This window comes from Hypanus sabinus, chromosome 5 (genome assembly GCF_030144855.1).
Source record: "Hypanus sabinus isolate sHypSab1 chromosome 5, sHypSab1.hap1, whole genome shotgun sequence".
Taxonomy (NCBI): Eukaryota; Metazoa; Chordata; class Chondrichthyes; order Myliobatiformes; family Dasyatidae; genus Hypanus; species Hypanus sabinus.
The window spans coordinates 30,567,598-30,585,390 of NC_082710.1; the positions used below are offsets into that span (position 1 = coordinate 30,567,598).

At 38.5% G+C, this 17,793-nt stretch overlaps 1 protein-coding gene across 3 annotated transcripts in view; it reads right to left on the bottom strand.

Moving 5' to 3' along the window:
* cep120 (centrosomal protein 120) overlaps positions 1-17,793 on the bottom strand; it is a 94,501-nt gene that overhangs the window by 27,793 nt on the left and 48,915 nt on the right. For 2 of the 3 annotated variants that reach the window (XR_009512140.1, XM_059969663.1), the window contains exons 17-19: positions 12,702-12,863; positions 9,415-9,537; positions 595-693 (exon numbers count right to left, since the gene is read on the bottom strand). Coding sequence is in view for 2 of the 3 variants with exons in the window: in XM_059969663.1 (XP_059825646.1) it covers positions 595-693; positions 9,415-9,537; positions 12,702-12,863 (384 nt within the window). In the remaining variant the exon portion in view is untranslated. The remainder of the gene's footprint in view (positions 1-594; positions 694-9,414; positions 9,538-12,701; positions 12,864-17,793) is intronic. The other variant, XM_059969664.1, reaches the window with a different exon arrangement.

Below are 17,793 nucleotides of genomic sequence, written 5' to 3' on the forward strand. Positions count from 1 at the left end.
TTAAACATTTGATCCAGAAATCTAAACACTCTTAATATTAAAAAAACTTACTTGAGAATTGCACAAATATTACTGACTCAGAAATCAGTAATATTCCATGTACCATCTTTAATAGGAGAAGAGCATTTTTTCTGGAACTTATTGATGTATGCCTATTCTAAAGTGTTTCAGCCTTTGTAAGATAAACTCTGCCAGTTAGCACCAAGAAAACTCCGAATTAACAGTTGAAGCCTGAAACTCTTCATAGTTAATTACTTCTGATGGTGACAAATAATTATTGCAAATAAGTATCTATCCAAACCATTTAACAGTTCAGTTGCTATGAGAAACCATATTCTGAACGGAGATGGGGGGGGGGGGGGAGATTTTAGTTGTTTTATTTGACTTCTAAATGTATAACTGACTTCATGGCGAAAAGAAAGGGAAGGTCAATTAACTTGAGTATTTATGGTAAAAGAATTGACACATTTATATACAAAGATATGAACAGAACACATGTAAAAAGATCATTTTGACTTCAAATACGGAAGTCAAATGTCAACTATGTTATGTGATCATTTCAGTTATCACTGGAAGAAATGATAGATATGTTACCTGTTTCAAGCGTGCCAATTCTTTCAAGGCTCGCCCCCACTGTTGTTTATAATGCAGTTTGGATTTTGTGGCCGACTCCAATTTCCTTTCAAGTTCCACCTAATAAAAAGGTGAGGACAAAATTTTTTTTAAGTATTGTAATACTATCACAAAAAATGATTGACAATTTAATACCCCTTTCAAATATCCACTAATCTGCAAAAAGGGAATGTTTCTTATTCAAGAAGCTGTTTTGTTTAAATTTCACTTTGGATGGATTTCTTTTAATTTCAGACAGCTGAACATATTAAAACAAAAGGACTATTATCAGTTTCATTTGTACTTATAGCTCCAAATGTTAACATTACTTATTTATTGAGATACAGCACAGAATCCTGAAAAATGCCAGTCATTTTCACTATTTTCTATTGATCTATATGAGGCAATTAGCAATCTCTGATGACAGATACTTCATAATAGTGTTTAATGCTTAGTGTTTGATTAAAGAAAAACACAAGCCATTAATTTGAGGTGTTTCTTCCTGAACCTGCAATTCACTCTCCTATTTTCCAGGTGGCCTAAACTGAAATGAAATTCTTGTTATCCCAAGTGAAATACCATGCCAACTTTTGGTCACAGCTTTGATGATGGCAACATTTCCAAATGGATTTGATATTCAGTAACTATTGATTTTTTAAAAATGACCATTGTGCGAGAAGCAAGTCTTATTTCTGGACTCAGTATGGTCAACCAAAACAATATCATCTCAAAATAGATTTATTTCATTGATGTGTATAAAAAAATTACTTTGTATTACTATCAGGATTGGAAGAATTAGTGCAACTTGTACTGTTGTTTGCCTTCTGAATTAATACTTGGTTCTATCCAGTAATGAAATCTGGAAATGCATCACATGTGAAGCTTCCAAGAAAGGTAAATAAATTAAGGCAGCTAGAGGATAAGAGCAAAGCATGCAGTCGAGGCTCAAGAAAGGGAACAACAAAGGAACAGTGGAATAAGATTCAACCATGGCCGCTGAAGAAGTGGGAGAGCAGGGTAAAGTGCAGGTTCAGGAAATAATACTTCCATTTTCAAAATACTGAAGTGATGTAGAAATTAAAGAGAGGAAAGATGTAGTAGTATTTTGGTACCATAGAAATTGCAGTATATATTTGGTTCAAGAGATGCATTTCCTTTTAAATGTGGAACTGCTGGGGGAATGAATATACCATACTTGACATCTATAATTTATGTTGTTTACAAGTAATCATTGGCATGTTTCCTTCCCCTTGGAACATGCAAATGGACTTCTTGTATTCTAGACGTGTCAGACAAGCAACATTGAGTGTATCTTTTGTAACCTAGAAAGGTAAACATGGTAGTTTCATCTGAAATACTGTCATTATTTCAAAGCAAAATCATTTCACAATTCTAGTTTTGAAGCAATTGATATGAAATAACTATTTAAAACATCATGCAAATTCCCCATCTTTAACCTGAAGAGGAATCCAAAATAACCATCCTGATTTTCATTCACAGAATACCATTGAAAATTCAAATGTTTAGAAATTTCAAGGAAGATAAAAATTTCATAACCCAACATGTAAGTATCCAAGTACCAAATCTTTCTGGTAATTTAATGATTTACTGACTAAGTTTGGTATTAATGAACAAGCTTTGTTTAATAAAACAGTCAAATGAAGTATTTCAGTGTTAACTACTGGACCGCATTGTGATGACAGCGAGTTGGCAAATCTGCAGAGACCTGTCATCCAACCTTGGACTTGTTATCAAATATAGCGACTTTCTGTAGCATCTCTCTGTGGTGCTGGACAAATGCCATGGCTGGTCCTCAAGTTGCACATTGGCCATTGCTGGTGTTTCTCACATGAAATAGTAGTTGACTTTCATTAAAATAGTATGTCGTTTGATTTTTGTTATTTCAAATCTTCTTTATATTTTATTAATTTCCAAAACATAAGCACACTTAAGTTTATTATTTTCTGTTAAAAAAGATATTTTTATCAATTTTTAAACTGTTTAGAACTGTCTCTAATTACATCAGACAATGTAATCAATGTAAAAGGCCTTCGAACAGATGCTTTCAGAAGCATGCCATGGCAATCCGGTGCAGAACCTTACTTTTCACTGGCTACATCCAAATCATTGGCTAAAGTTGTGGTGATATGACGCGTTTGGAGAGCGTTCTGAGCATGCGCAGAAATGATAGAAAGATCAAGAAAACATTGCATTGTAAACATGTTGTGGTTGCTGTTAAATAAAAGTTCTATTTCTTCCAGAAGATGTTTCTTTATTAGTAACCCACGGGACGTATTAATATAAAGAACACAACATGGTGTCAAAAGTCAGTCTGGAAGAATAGTTTCCTAACACAGGAGAGTTGAAGATAATTTTCTGAAAAAAAGAGTTCAAACTGTTTTGGTGTTGCTGACAGTTTTACAAATGGAAGGTTTGCAGCCTCCATTGACACTTCAATTGTCTGGGAACGCAGCTGAGAACTGGAGAAAATTTCAGCAGTGTTTTGAATTGTATTTATCAGCAATTGAAGGGGATAAAAAACCAGAAAAAACAAAAGCTGCGCTTCTACTCCACGTAATAGGTGACGATGCAGTTGAGGTATATAATCATTTATTTATTGAAAATGGAGATAATTTAAAGTTAAAATCGATAATGGACAAATTTGAAGCATTTTGTATACCGAACCATAATGTGATGTATGAGCAGCATAAATTTTTGACTTGTACGCAGACAGCTAGTGGAACTATTGATCAATATGTTGCTGAGTTGAGACACCAGAGTAAAACATGCGAGTTTGGAGAGCTGACAGACACTCTCATTAAAGACAGAATTGTTTGTGGCATTCTAGATAATGGTCTGAGAGAAAGACTGTCAAGAGAACAAGATTTAGACTTGGAAAAAGCTTTGAGGTTCTGCAAAGCTTCAGAGAACGCGACGTCAGCTGCGACGTACACGAGCGTGAACATATTAGAAAAAAATAATAAAACGACAACAAAAACAAGAAAGAGCAAGACGTCATCTGCGAGAACAAAGCTATGTGATTGCTGTTGTCAGCAACATCGGCCAAAACAGTGTCCAGCGTATGGGAAAATGTGCAATGAGTCCGGTATGAGTAATCACTTTTCACACTGTTGCAGAAGTAGAAAGAAAATAAAACAAATAAATGCAGTGCTTGAAAATGAACTTGAGGAGTTTTATATAGATGTGCTTTGTGAAAACAAAGTAAGAATGACTGGACTATTCCACTGCAACTGAACCAAAACAATATTCTGTTTAAACCTGATACTGGAGCACAAGCAAATATTCTTGCAGAATCTGAGTTTAATGCATTAAAGCCAACACCAAAGTTACATAAGACAAATATAAAAGTGACTGGGTATTCAGATGCAGACATTCAAGTTAAAGGAACATGTGTGGCAAAAGTATCATACAAAAATATTATGCACACGCTTTCATTTGCGGTGATGCCAAGGAATGTACGGTTAATACTCGGTTTATCTGCCTGTGAGAGACTGAATTTGGTGAAAAGTGTTAGTACTGGACAGTGACAGGGTCAAAATGCAGTGACTTGATGTGTTACGTACCCGTGACGTGACAGTGGTGTACTTGTCACATGACAGGTGTTGAAGCTATACTGGACTTGAGGTAATGGTCTTGTGATGGTGGAGTGACGTCATTTTCCCGCCAGTAGAGGTCATGTGACAGTTTTTTTTTAAACAGGGTATAAAAGGAGGACCCCTCCCTGTGAGGAGGGGCAGTTCGTGGCTGGATTTGTCATGTTGACTTCATGCTACTGCGTAATTTAATGTTATGATGCAGTTTAGTTGAAAGATGAAGTTTTATTTGATGCCTAAAGTTTAAAATGTCATTGCCAGCAGTTTCTTTATAACACTGCTAGTTGAGAATCAGTGGAGAATGAAGATCAAAGTTCGGGAGTTAAAAGATCGAGCAGAATCGATTTCGACGGTGAAACAGGTTCGACCTTGTTTGATCCTCATTTGAAAGGAATTCGTTGACTGTTCTCATGTTAATCCCTGTGAAATAGCAGAAAGGATTGGGAACAGTTCTATAAAGAAAAGGTCACTGCCTTTAAGCCATTCCATTTGTCCATCTACATAAATTCTTAGTGGGAAAAGTTCGATTTGGGAACCGAAGCAACACGACGTGAAAGAGAATTTAAATCGTCTTAAAAAGTCTCTCCCTTAAATGGACTGTGAGCATTTTGAACTTTTGCGATACTACTTTGAAGAACTGTTTTTGCAACATCGCTTTAAGAACTGTTTAAGCTGCCGCACAGCAGCTGATTTCTGGTTACGTTAGTGATTTGTTTACTTTTGGGGGTTTGTTTTCAGTGTTTAATAAATGTTATTTGTTATAAAAAACCCCTGCCTCACTCATATATTTATTGTTGCTTGAATCCATAACAGATGAAAGAGTATAAGGACTTCAAAGGGCTTGGTTGTCTTCCAGGAGAGCACACGATTAAAATTGACGACACAGTGCCACCCGTAGTTCATCCATATAGAAAAGTGCCTTTTGCATTATGTCATCAACTGAGAACAGAGCTTGACAGAATGGAAAGGCTGGGAGTCATAAAAAAAATTGATGAACCGACTGAATGGGTCAATTCGCTTGTCATAAGAAAAATAATAAAAATGGTGATAAGAAAAATGGAAAACTCAGGATTTGCTTAGATCCAAGAGACTTGAATTGAGCCATTAAAAGAGAGCATTTCAAATTGCCTACTCCTGAAGAAACTATGTCACAGTTTGCTAATGCAAAGTACTTTAGTAAATTAGATGCATCCTCTGGATTCTGGCAACTTAAACTAGATGAACCGAGTTCAAAGTTGTGTACCTTCAACACTCTTTTTGCCAGATATTGTGTTCTTTGGCTTCCGTTTGAATTGTATCAGCTCTTGAAGTGTACCATAAAAACCATTCACATGCTATATGAGCACATTGAGGGCGTGGATACTTCCATGGATGATATTTTTGTTTGGGGATCATCTTAACAAGAGCATGACGCCAGACTCAGACAAGTCTTTGAGGCAACACGCAAGGCAAACCTGAAGTTGAATAAAGACAAACATCAGCTAGGAGTGACTGAACTTACTTTTGTGGGTGACATCATCAGCAATGAGGGTGTGCGTCCTGATCCATTGAAGGTTTCTGCTATTGAAAACATGCCAAGACCTCAATGTAAAAAGCATGTTCAAAGGTTCATGGGAATGGTCAACTACATGGGAAATCTTTTGGAACAGCTTATTCTATTGAGGCAGCTAACAGAATAGAAAAACGAATGGAGCTGGAATCATGAACAGAAGGCATGGCAAAATCTCAAGAAAGTGCTCACTAAAGAACCTGAGTTGAAATTCTATGATGCTGAGAGACCCATTAAAATCTCATGTGATGCATCTCAGGCAGGCCTAGGGGCAGTATTATTCCAGAAACATGATAAGGAATGGCTACCAGTGGCATATGCATCTCGTTCATTATCTGATCCAGAAACAAGGTATGTCCAAATTGAAAAAGAATTGCTCAGCATTATCCACCTAATAGCCTATCCACTGATGTCTACTACAAACCTACTAACTCCCATAGCTACCTAGACTTTTCCTCCTCCCACCATCTCCCTTTCTCTCAAATCCTCCGCCTCCGCCGCATCTGCTCTCAGGATGAGGCCTTTCATTCTAGGACAAAGGAGATGTCTTCCTTTTTTAAAGAAAGGGGCTTCCCTTCGTCCACTATCAACTCTGCCCTCCATTGCGTCTCCCGTATTTCACGCACCTCTGCCCTCACCCCATCCCCCCGTCAGCCCACCAGGGATAGAGTCCCCCTGGTCTTCACCTATCACCCTACCAGCCTACAGATCCAATGTATAATGCTCCGTAACTTCCACCACCTCCTACGGGATCCCACCACCAGCCGCATCTTCCCATCCCCCCCACTCTCAGCTTTCCACAGGGATCACTCCCTACGCGACTCCCATGTCCATTCATCCCCCCCCATCCCTCCCCACCAACCTCCGGGCATTCATCCTTGCAAACAGAAGAAGTGCTACACCTGCCCCCACACTTCTTCCCTCACCACCATCCCAGGCCCCAGACAGTCCTTTCAGGTGAGGCACCACTTCACCTGCGAGTCAACTGGGGTGATATACTGTATCCGGTGCTCCCGATGTGGCCATTTATACATTGGGGAGACCCGCCGCAGACTGGGAGACTGTTTTGCCGTACACCGGCGCTCAGTCCTCTAGCAGCGGTGGGATCTCCCTGTGGCCACACACTTTAATTCCACAGACCACTCCCACTCTGACATGTCTGTCCATGGCTTCCTCTACTGTCAAGATGAGGCCACACGCAGGTCGATGGAGCAATACCTTATCTCCCGCCTGGGTAGCCTCCTACCTGCTGGCATTAACATCCAACTCACAGACCTCCGTTGATACCCCTGCCCCCCCTTACCCCCATCCCTATTATTTTAGTCTGGTTCTCTTTCTCTCTCTTTTTCCCCCTCACTATAATCTGCCCCCAGCCCTACCTTTCTTTCTCTTTTATTTCCCTTAATTCTCCACCTTCCCCCTAGCCCATTTCCCTCCAGCCTATCACCTCCTAGCTCTCTACTTTATCCCTCCCCCCACTTCTTATCCCCCCTTGACCATCCCATGTTACTTCACTCCTGATGAAGGGTTTCGGCCCGAAACGTCATCACTACCTCCTCACATAGATGCTGTCTGGCCTGCTGAGTTCTGCCAGCATTTTGTGTTTTTATTTTGTTCAGCATTATGTTTGCTTGCAAAATTTCATCAGTTTGTCTCAGGGCAACTTATTGATGTTGAAACTGATCATAAGCCTCTGATTACATTATTTCACAAACCTTTAAGTGACTGTCCTTTGCGAATTCAGCGAATGATGATCAAATAGCAAAGATATGCAGTGAATGTGTCAAGCACATTTGGAAAATTCATGTACACGGCTGACACACTTCCCAGATCCAACAACAAAAGACAGTCACAGGGACGCTGTTGATGTTCAGGCATTTGTTGATATGATCAGAGACTGAACCTGTCTCCCAAAAACCTCCCAAAAAGTTGGAAATCCTGCGTCAAGACAGGGGAGGACAAAATTCTCAGTCAGGTAATACAAGTGGTGATAGATGGATGGCCAGATAATAAGCATGACTGTACCTCAGAAGTACAAGAATATTGGAACCACAGATCAGAACTGTCTGTTGTGGATGGGATATTGTACAAAGATAGCAGAATTGTGATTCCTAAAAGTCCCTGAAAAGAAATGCTTGGGAAAATTCATGAAGGCCACCTAGGTATTGAAAAGTGTAAAAGGGAATGGGAAGTGACATTCTGGCCCAGGATGAATCAAGAAATTGCAGAATTGGTATCTTCTTGTCAATTATGCCTTAAACACCAACCTAGCAACCCGAAGGAGCCACTGCATCCACATCCTAGTCCTCAGAGGACCTTATCAGAAGGTAGGCATTGATCTTTTTGTAACTGACAAGAAAGATTATCTATTAATAACAGATTACTACTCATTGTATCCTGAAGTGTGTGGTCTGAGCAGAACAACTGCAGAGAATGTAATCACATGCATGAAATCAGTTATTTTCCAGACATGGTGTACCTGATGACGTTTTCACAGACAATGGTCCACAGTTCAATGATGAATGCATGGGACATTTTGCTCATGAATGGGGCTTTGTTCATACAACATCTAGTCCATTTTTCCCTCAGTCCAATGGATTAGTTGAGAAGTCGGTAGGAATTGTCAAGAAACTGATGAACAAGGCAAAAGATAGTGGAGGTGATTTTTATAAAGCTTTGTTAGCCTATTACAGTACTCCACTTGAATGTGGATTTTCACCTGCTCAGCTCTTGATGGGACACCTTTTGAGATCCAATCTGTCAGTACATGAGAGCCTTCTGAGAACGGAGGGAAGTGAACAAGTGAAAAGATGGAAAGATGAACACAAAGCAAAGCAGAAAATATACTTTGACAGACGTTCTCGTCCATTACCTGAACTGCACCAAGCAAATGAATTAAGGATACAAGACAAAACGAACACATGCATACAGAAAGCTACAGTACTTGAAGTACAACCCAGATTATACATGGTCCAAACAGAAGGAGTAGTAGTGTTAAAAAGAAATCGCAAAGACCTCAAGAAAGAGCCAATTTTAGTTTCAGTTAACTGATACAGACCAGACTAAACATGGAAATAACAACGAAACACAAGAACTGTGTGAACTACTTAGAAGGACTACTTGTGTTCATAAACCCCTAGAGAGACTGATAAAGACATGTTAAATTATGTATTTGCTCTGGTCAATGTTGCTAATTGATTTTTCTTTTAAGGAAAGGAAGATGTGGTGATATGACATGTAAGAACATGACTGGAGAGAGTTCTGAGCATGCACAGAAATGACAGAAAGATCAAGAAAACATGGCATTGTAAACACGTTGTGGTTGTTATTAAATAAAAGTTCTATTTCTTCCAGAAGATGTTTCTTCATTAGTAACCCACGGTACGTGTGAATATAAAGAACACAACAAAAGTTAGCTTCAATTTGTAGAAGGTGTTCACCAACATGTTGGAAGAAGCAGTGTGGTCTTAAAAGTTAGGAGCATTAACAGAATGAATTCAAGGGCTCAAATCTGAAAAATGGACAATGCACATTGGGATTCAATCCAATACCATTCTAAAAAGCTAAGCATTGTTCTTGTTATAATATCTTATGGGAAAAAAACTTAAAATATATTGCTGACATCCAATTTCATTCTACCTTTTCTAGAGTTAATAGATTGATCTCTGATTGAAGTCGAATTTCAGGCTTGCTGCTCTGCTGTTCCTTGTACTGATGGAACTCCTTCTCAAGCAATTTATACTTCTGTTCTGCTTCGTGGAGCTGGGTAGAGTTCATGGAAGTGGAAAAAAAATGACTTAAGAAACCAAAGGAAGTCAGCTTATCCATCAGACACTAAACAGATGCTCTAAAAATTCACATTCAAAATAAATGGACTTGTAAGCCAACTAAAGTACAAGCAGACAACAGCAAGAAATCTGAACACTGATCAAGTTCCGATTTAAAAATGAGTGAATAATTTCATTGTTTACATCCTGCTGACAAAGCAGGCGGGGATACAAAGCAGCACCACATAACAGGCTAATCCTTGCATAACAGATCATTATTTATCCATCTATTCAGTTAACACTTTTCTGGTTGTTTATACATTATTACCACTTCAACTTTTTATAAAGACAATATCTGATTGTAACATTAAAAAGTCCGACTAGGAGACTGCAAACTTCACTTTCAGATGTTATTCTTCTAGGATTTTTTTTAGGCCAAAAGTTAAGCAATAACTTAAAGCATAAGATAGTTATTGATTAATTGTGTAATTCCCAATACCTCTGACCTTATAATCTACACAATGAATTCCAGAAAAAGAATCTGCTTTTGAACTCTTGGCAATAATTAAACACTAAAATTAAAATAAGTGCAGTTTGCAGAAATTTTAAAAAAAACGAAGTTTCTGGAAAGCTACTGGCAAATGAACAACTGAAATGTATCTGATTACAATCCAAAATGTAGACGACTATGGTTAGCAAGAAATCCAATATGTTTTAAAAATATTACTTCAAACAATACTGCAGTCGGAAAGCAAACTCTGACATTTATAGCAAGGTTGTACAAATGCATTTGCCAGCCTTGAAACCCATAAAGGTCGAAAAGTCTGGATTTAGTTTAAAATGATTAGGAGGTTTAATGTTAAAAATAAGTACTCAATGCACATTTTGATATTTTATTATCCAATGTCAAAATATCATCATAAACTGACAGCCAATGCAATAAAATTATAGCTCAGGCTATTTGTTTCAGGTGTAATCTATCTGGATAACAAAAACTTAAGAGCAGTGCAAGCTCTAATTTCAAACTAGACAAGCTGTCAAATAAAACTCATAAAATAGCAACTACATTAGAAAATAAAAGGCATTTGATCCAATTTATAAACAATAAGTGCAAGGCTTTGTTCTAAGCAACAATTTTTAAAAGATTAATTATTATTAGAATTGATTTGAGTGAGTCACTGGGTGGCGTGGGGCCTTTCGTAGCAGTGGTGCCCGGGTTCTAGTAGGAGGCACGATACGCTGTTTAGACAATTTAAACGCCAGCCCAGATTGGAGGCAAGAGCCAATTTTGTTCACTCTCCATGATGTTTGCTCTCTTCGGGAGGCTGGGGCCTTTAGCTGTTCCATTGTTTGGTCAAACACTGGCCCAGATAGACTGAAAAGACAGGCTTGCTGGGATCTAAGGTGAGAGCCGATTTTGCTTGTTCTCTGTAATGGTCACTCCTCTCTCTCGATGGCGCTGAGGCTATGAAAACTGCCCTAGCTGTTGTGCTCTGTGCCTGCTAATATGATTAACTGATAAGCGAGGCTTTGTGCCGACTCTGGGGTTCAGATCTGAGGATTCAATTTTTGGCTTGGATTTTGTAGTTCACTTCAATTGCTTGCATGATTTCTGTTTTTTTTCCTTTTGTGTATCTAGTGTTTGTCTTTATTTATTTGTTTGTTTATTTAGGTTCTTTTGGGTTTCTTATTTTGCGGCCATCTATGAGCAAACAATTCTCAAGAGTGTATGATTTATAGATTCTTTGATAATAAATATACTTTGAACTTTAATCTTTTCCTTGCTGCATGGAAGAGTGTTTCTGATAATGACAAAGGGGTCCCACTATTACATGACAGACTTTTGTTGAATATGTAACCAAATATTACTTTTCATCAGGTAGAATCTACAAATTTTCTCAAACAAGAACTTGAATTAGTTCTATATTCATCCCACCTTTCAGCTTGAGAACATCTTTGCTTTTCTAATGGCATGGGATCTTAAACATAGCTTCATGAACAGAAAATGACCAGTGTTAATAGGTGCTTGATGGTTTTGCATATTCAGTGAGGCAATGAGGCTGATTCCATGCTGTATGACTTCATGACTCCATAAGCACTGTGAAAAAACTTAAGATACTGAACTATAAATCTAGATTGTATGCTTGAAACAAAGAGTAGAAAGGAATTTCCTGTTCTTCTGAGTAAGAATCTTGCCTGTAATGTGATTTTTTGGTAGACCAAGGATAAATACAAATATTTTGAATAGATGGTCTTTTAAATGGTCCTATAAATTCAGAGTCAATGAAGAAATGATGAATGCTACTCTGGTATTTAAGAATGATTATTTTCCTTGAATAGGCAACAAAGGTGAGAAAATCTTGAGGAATTATCAATTGACATCTGAAAACAAGATATTGACATCAAGCCACATACTAAATAAATAAACATTTCAGATACATTTGAAAATGCAGTATAACATTAATTTATATAATAGTTTTACCAGTGTAAGACTTTACAAAGAAAATTTTACATTTTGCCGCATAAGGAATGTTTGGGATAAATGGCCTATAGCTTAGTCAGATCTAATAAAAATGGAAATGTTAGAAACAGCAAACAAGAATAAGTCAAATGCATTGAGAGAAAAATAAAAACAAGGCTTAGAGCCTTCGCAGCTGACAAAACTAATGAAAATAAATTCAATGATGACAAGAGGCCAGAAGTGGAGGAGTGTATCATCTCAGAAAGTTGTGGGTAGTGATGAGCAGCAGCTTTGAAGAATCTCGTGTAGAAATAGAATAAAAGGTCAGGAAGTAGTAGTAAAAAGACACAAGTAAAGGAGTCATCAGCAGATGGACAATTTTATGATAGGGAAAACTATAAGACAAATTAGATGTAAACAAAAATGGAAATATGCCAGAACAATACATCCTAGAATTAATGCACGTCATAGCCATAACTGCAATAAAATTAAACATTTTTACTAGAATGATGAGCATAAAGAATGATCACAACCAATTTAGATGACAACTGTCATCTTGACTCAAAATGACAACTGTCCATTTTCCTCAACAGATACTGCTCGACCTACTCTGTTCCTCTATCATTCTGTTCATTACTAACAAGTTAGGCTTAGTTTTGCCTTTAAGATTCACCTTTGATTAGCACACTTTTCCTTACCTGCTGCTGTAAATGCAACTTATCATCCTGCAACTGATTCAACTTTGACCTTTCCAATTCCACCTGATGGGCAGCATCTGCAATGGAGCGCCGTGTGTTGTCCTGCATTTCTCTTAAGTTCCGATCATGATCATCTTGTAATTCTTTTCGCAGTCTGTGAAGCTTTGCACAGAATAACATGAAGACTTTATTTTGAAATCTCTCCAATAAACATAAAATGGTGAACAAGATCACTAATAAGGATAACAAGATCACTATAAGGATAATGTATTTAAAGAAATAGTTAATCATTTTTCCTCACTGAAATCATAGCAGCTTATGGAAGTTAATAAACCAGTCGTGAGAATTGGAGGAAAGCACAGATTTGGAGGATTGTGGAACTGTCAGAGTTGAACAAAGGAGATGAGAAACCAACTGAAACATCTGAAAGCAAGGATGACATTCTAAAAAGAGCAATCAAATTCTAGAAAGGAAAACAATTAAGATTTGCAAGCAAAGGTGTAATGGGTGAAGAGGAACTAACAGTTAGGATTCAAGCAAAACTGATATAATTGGAATAAGCTCATGAAAAAACAGCTGAAGCAAGACAGAATCATGCACCAGTAATCCAGGCATAGGTTCAGTGGCAACAAGCATCGCAGCCAAATTTGATGATAACTGTTTTTACATGATGATACACAAGGAAGCAACCTTGTAGCTAGCCATGAGGTTCCTCAAGTGATTACACTTCCCAGAACAGTGAAGAGTTCCAATTTAGAAATGTAATTTCAGTATTATTAAAGTATCGAAAAATTGTTCATGAGCAATTAATAGCACAGTCACAGGAAATTGTTCTTCAAAAGTCATTTATCAAAAAGAAATGCTGAAGCTACAACATTGAAGACTTTAATGTTATTTTCATGAACTGTGATGTAGTAACATTATGGGGGAGAAAATGGCAAAAATGAATTCATAATTCCACGTTATTGATTTGTTAACAAAATAAGGATTTGATTTTTCAGTTACACTTTTAAGAGATCACAATATACAAATATTGCAGTCTACAATGCAGAAATTTAATGCCTTGCATTTATTATATGAAATGGAAGAATTTTCAAAGAATATTTAATTTATAATCCAAGAATTAATTCTGTTCAATAATATCTAAGAAAAATGCATGCTTTGTAGTATGTCTGATAAACTTTCCATAAGGACTTGAATACAGCATTCGGATTTGTGATCTCTCAAAAAAAATTCACACAGTGAATTTTAAGAGCCATATTTAGTGATTTAACAAATAATGATAGCAGAATAGATGGAGGAAAAATTTCCAACAGCTTACTTCCAGTAATAGGATGATCGATTCAATTAAAAATTGCTTTAAAATGATACATTAAAGTAAAATCCATAGCCTTTACGTCAGCAAGAGCAAACATAGACTGGACAACCTAGTTTTTGCACTGGTTTATATTTTACTCAGACAAAAACCCCCATGTGTCTTTTCAGGATGCAAACAAATAACACCAATAATTTCATACGTGGAGTAAACCTTCAGCATAAATCATGGCCTAAATTAACCCTTTAGATACCAGTTCTCATTGGCATGCAAAACTGGTGCCCGCATTTGCCTAAATGACAACAATGACCATTAAAATATAACTCAGGAACTGTGACAGCGAATGCAACAGCATGAAACAAATGAAATCCATCTTCAAAATCTCACCACCACTGAAACAGGAACCAATTCAAACAGAACCAGAAAAATGGAAGAATGCAAATTTAAGATCATTGTCAAGACATGAGAGAAAGAAAATTACAAAACAAGTAGTCAAACACAAAATAAATGCCAACATAGGACAAAAAATTGAGATTTATTGGCTCAAAGCAACAGTAATTATGATATTCTCACACATATACAAAACAAATATACTATCAATAACTGGTGTTGGCCAGGTTAAATAGTGGTAAATTCAGTTCTGGCCACAAACAGCAGAGCCTTCCCTGAATGGATTCAAACTGATTAAGGCATTATTGTTAAAGGCTCTTGCGCCAACTCAGAGCTCCAGTGGCCGCTCCACCAAACTGTCTACTTACTGCAAATTCTGGTGTATAAGCCAAGAATCTGGCTCTAAATTTTGGTACTAAAATTAGGGGGTCGGCTTATACAGAGGGTGCCAACTTTGGAAAAACGAATACACGGAAGACAGGTCATATTTATTGGCTATTTTTGAGTCAAATCCATTCCACTGTCGATGCATGAATTCTCTGAATGGTTCGTTTAAACTCACATCTAGTGGCTGGAGCACGGACATCAAACCACCGGGGATGACTGCAATGTCCGTATTTTCAGCTTTCAATGCTGCTTTTGTCTCACCTGACAAGTTCACTTTGAACATGTCCCAGACAAGTAGCGACTTTTCCTTCCCGAAACCTTTGGAACATTGATGCCACACCTCTTTAACCAACTTCAAGCAACCCACTTTGTCCACCCAGCAGCGTTTTTGGAGGTAAACAACACCCAGTGGGAATTTTCTGAGCAATCTTTGTTTTTTGTCTCAACACAAGATCATGTCTATTCATAAATCGAGTGCACCAACTTCGCGTAGCTTTGAAATTTTCGCGAAAATTTGAAATTTTCAGCCCATTTCAACGTTTGAACTCAAACCATTTCTCTGGTAACAATGTATCTAGATGATCACTAAACATCATGAAGACCCTGGAGAGACTTGTTCTACAGCAGCTCTGGCCTATGGTTAGGCCACGCTTAGACCCCCTCCAGTTCGCCTATCAGCCCCAACTAGGAGTTGAGGATGCCATCGTATACCTGCTGAACCATGTCTACGCCCACCTGGACAAGCCGGCGAGCACTGTTAGGGTCATGTTTTTTGACTTCTCCAGTGTGTTCAACACCATCCGCCCTGCTCTGCTGGGTGAGAAGCTGACAGTGATGCAGGTGGATGCGTCCCTGGTGTCATGGATTATTGATTATCTGACTGGCAGGTAAGCGCACTGACGTGCGCTTGCAACACTGTGTATCAGACAGAGTGGTCAGCAGTACTAGGGCTCCACAGGGGACTGTCCTGTCTCCCTTTCTCTTCACCATCTACACCTCAGACTTAAACTACAACAGAGTCTTGCTGTCTTCAAAAGTTTTCTGATGACTCTGCCATAGTTGGATGCATCAGCAAGGGAGATGAGGCTGAGTACAGGGCTACAGTGGGAAACTTTGTCACATGGTGCGAGCAGAATCATCTGCAGCTTAATGTGAAAAAGACGAAGGAGCTGGCGGTGGACCTGAGGAGGGCTAAGGCACCTGTGACCCCTGTTTCCATCCAAGGGGTCAGTGTGGACATGGTGGAGGATTACAAATACCTGGGGATACGATTGGACAATAAACTGGACTGGTCAAAGAACACGGAGACTGTCTACAAGGGTCAGAGCTGTCTCTATTTCCTGAGGAGACTGAGGTCCTTTAACATCTGCCGGACGATGCTGAGGATGTTCTACAAGACTGTGGTGGCCAGTGCTATCATGTTTGCTGTTGTGTGCTGGGGCAGCAGGCTGAGGGTAGCAGACACCACCAGAATCAACAAACTCATTCATAAGGCCAGTGATGTTGTGGGGGTGGAACTGGACTCTCTGATGGTGGTGTCTGAAATGAGGATGCTGTCCAAGTTGCATGCCATCTTGGACAATGACTCCCATCCAATCCATAATGTACTGGTTAGGCACAGGAGTACATTCAGCCAGAGACTCATTCCACCGAGATGTAACACTGAGCATCATAGGAAGTCATTCCTACCTGTGGCCATCAAACTTTACAACTCCTCCCTCAGAGTGTCAAACACTCTGAGTCAATAGGCTGGTCCTGAACTTATTTCCACTTGGCATGATTAACTTATTATTATTTAATTATTTATGGTTTTATATTGCTATATTTCTTCACTATTCTTGGTTGGTGCGGCTGTAACGAAACCCAATTTCCCTCGGGATCAATAAGGTATGTCTGCGTCTGTAGTGATTCACCCACTCTAAAACTTTTTCTTCGAGTTCTGGCCACTTGCATGTTTTCCCGTGGTTTGCACATTTCGTTTTTGACATTTCCCTCAGCGCCTCCTCTGCCTTTCTTCACTCTCTCACTTGTTTCTTGTTTACACTAAACTTCTTAGCAGCTGCAGAATTATTCATTCCTTTAGCAAAATCAACAACCTTCAGCTTGAAGCCAGCATCTTACCACATTCCTTTTAATCTTTTGTATATGGTGGTCGCAAACTCAATACTGAGTACACGTACTGATCCCACCACCCCGTGTTATGTTTTAATGAGATTACGATGGGCGCTAAATGGTTTCACAGGGGTTAAATTTCAGAGGATTCTGTTCCATTGGAAACCTAATCCAAAATTTCCCTCCCTGATTTATTTATTAAGAATTTGCTTATAATGCCCCACAATGTGTCGGCCTGTTCTCTTTGCAGGTACTGTTTCACAAAATTTCCAGGTTCCGGATCCGGCAAAGCTGGGTACCGGCATGTGAAACCTTGTGATCTTTTCTGGTTAAAACCGAAACCTCTACAAAATGGGTCGGCTTATACAAAGGTGACACAAAAAAGTCACTTTTTAACCTTGAAAATGGGGGGGGGGGGGGGGGGGGTCAGCTTATACTCCAGAATATACGGTATACGGTTGATTTTTAGAGGCAGGGTGAAATGCCCAAATTAATCCCATTTTAGGGACACATTCACCTCATCCATCCAAATCTATGCTAGTTAACAAGATTAACTTCTCTCAATTAGGAAATCTGCTCCAGGACATCAACCACATTATTTAGGTACATAATTGAGTTCTCCAGGCAGTTAGTTAAACCAAAAGGATGGGGGTTAAGTGCTATAATACCCATCCCCTTTTTCAATTATTTTCTGCTGCACCCAGGGCTCTTGCCTTGCCCAATGTCCCTGCTTTATCAATAACTTTCACAAGGCCATGCTGAGAGCAAACACAGTGGTCAACTCAAACAGATGTTAACCCAATGACGGTAAACATGCACAAAAGAATACTTCTGAAAAGTGTTATTAATTTTCAATATAAAGTCACTGAGCAATACAGGGTGAAAACA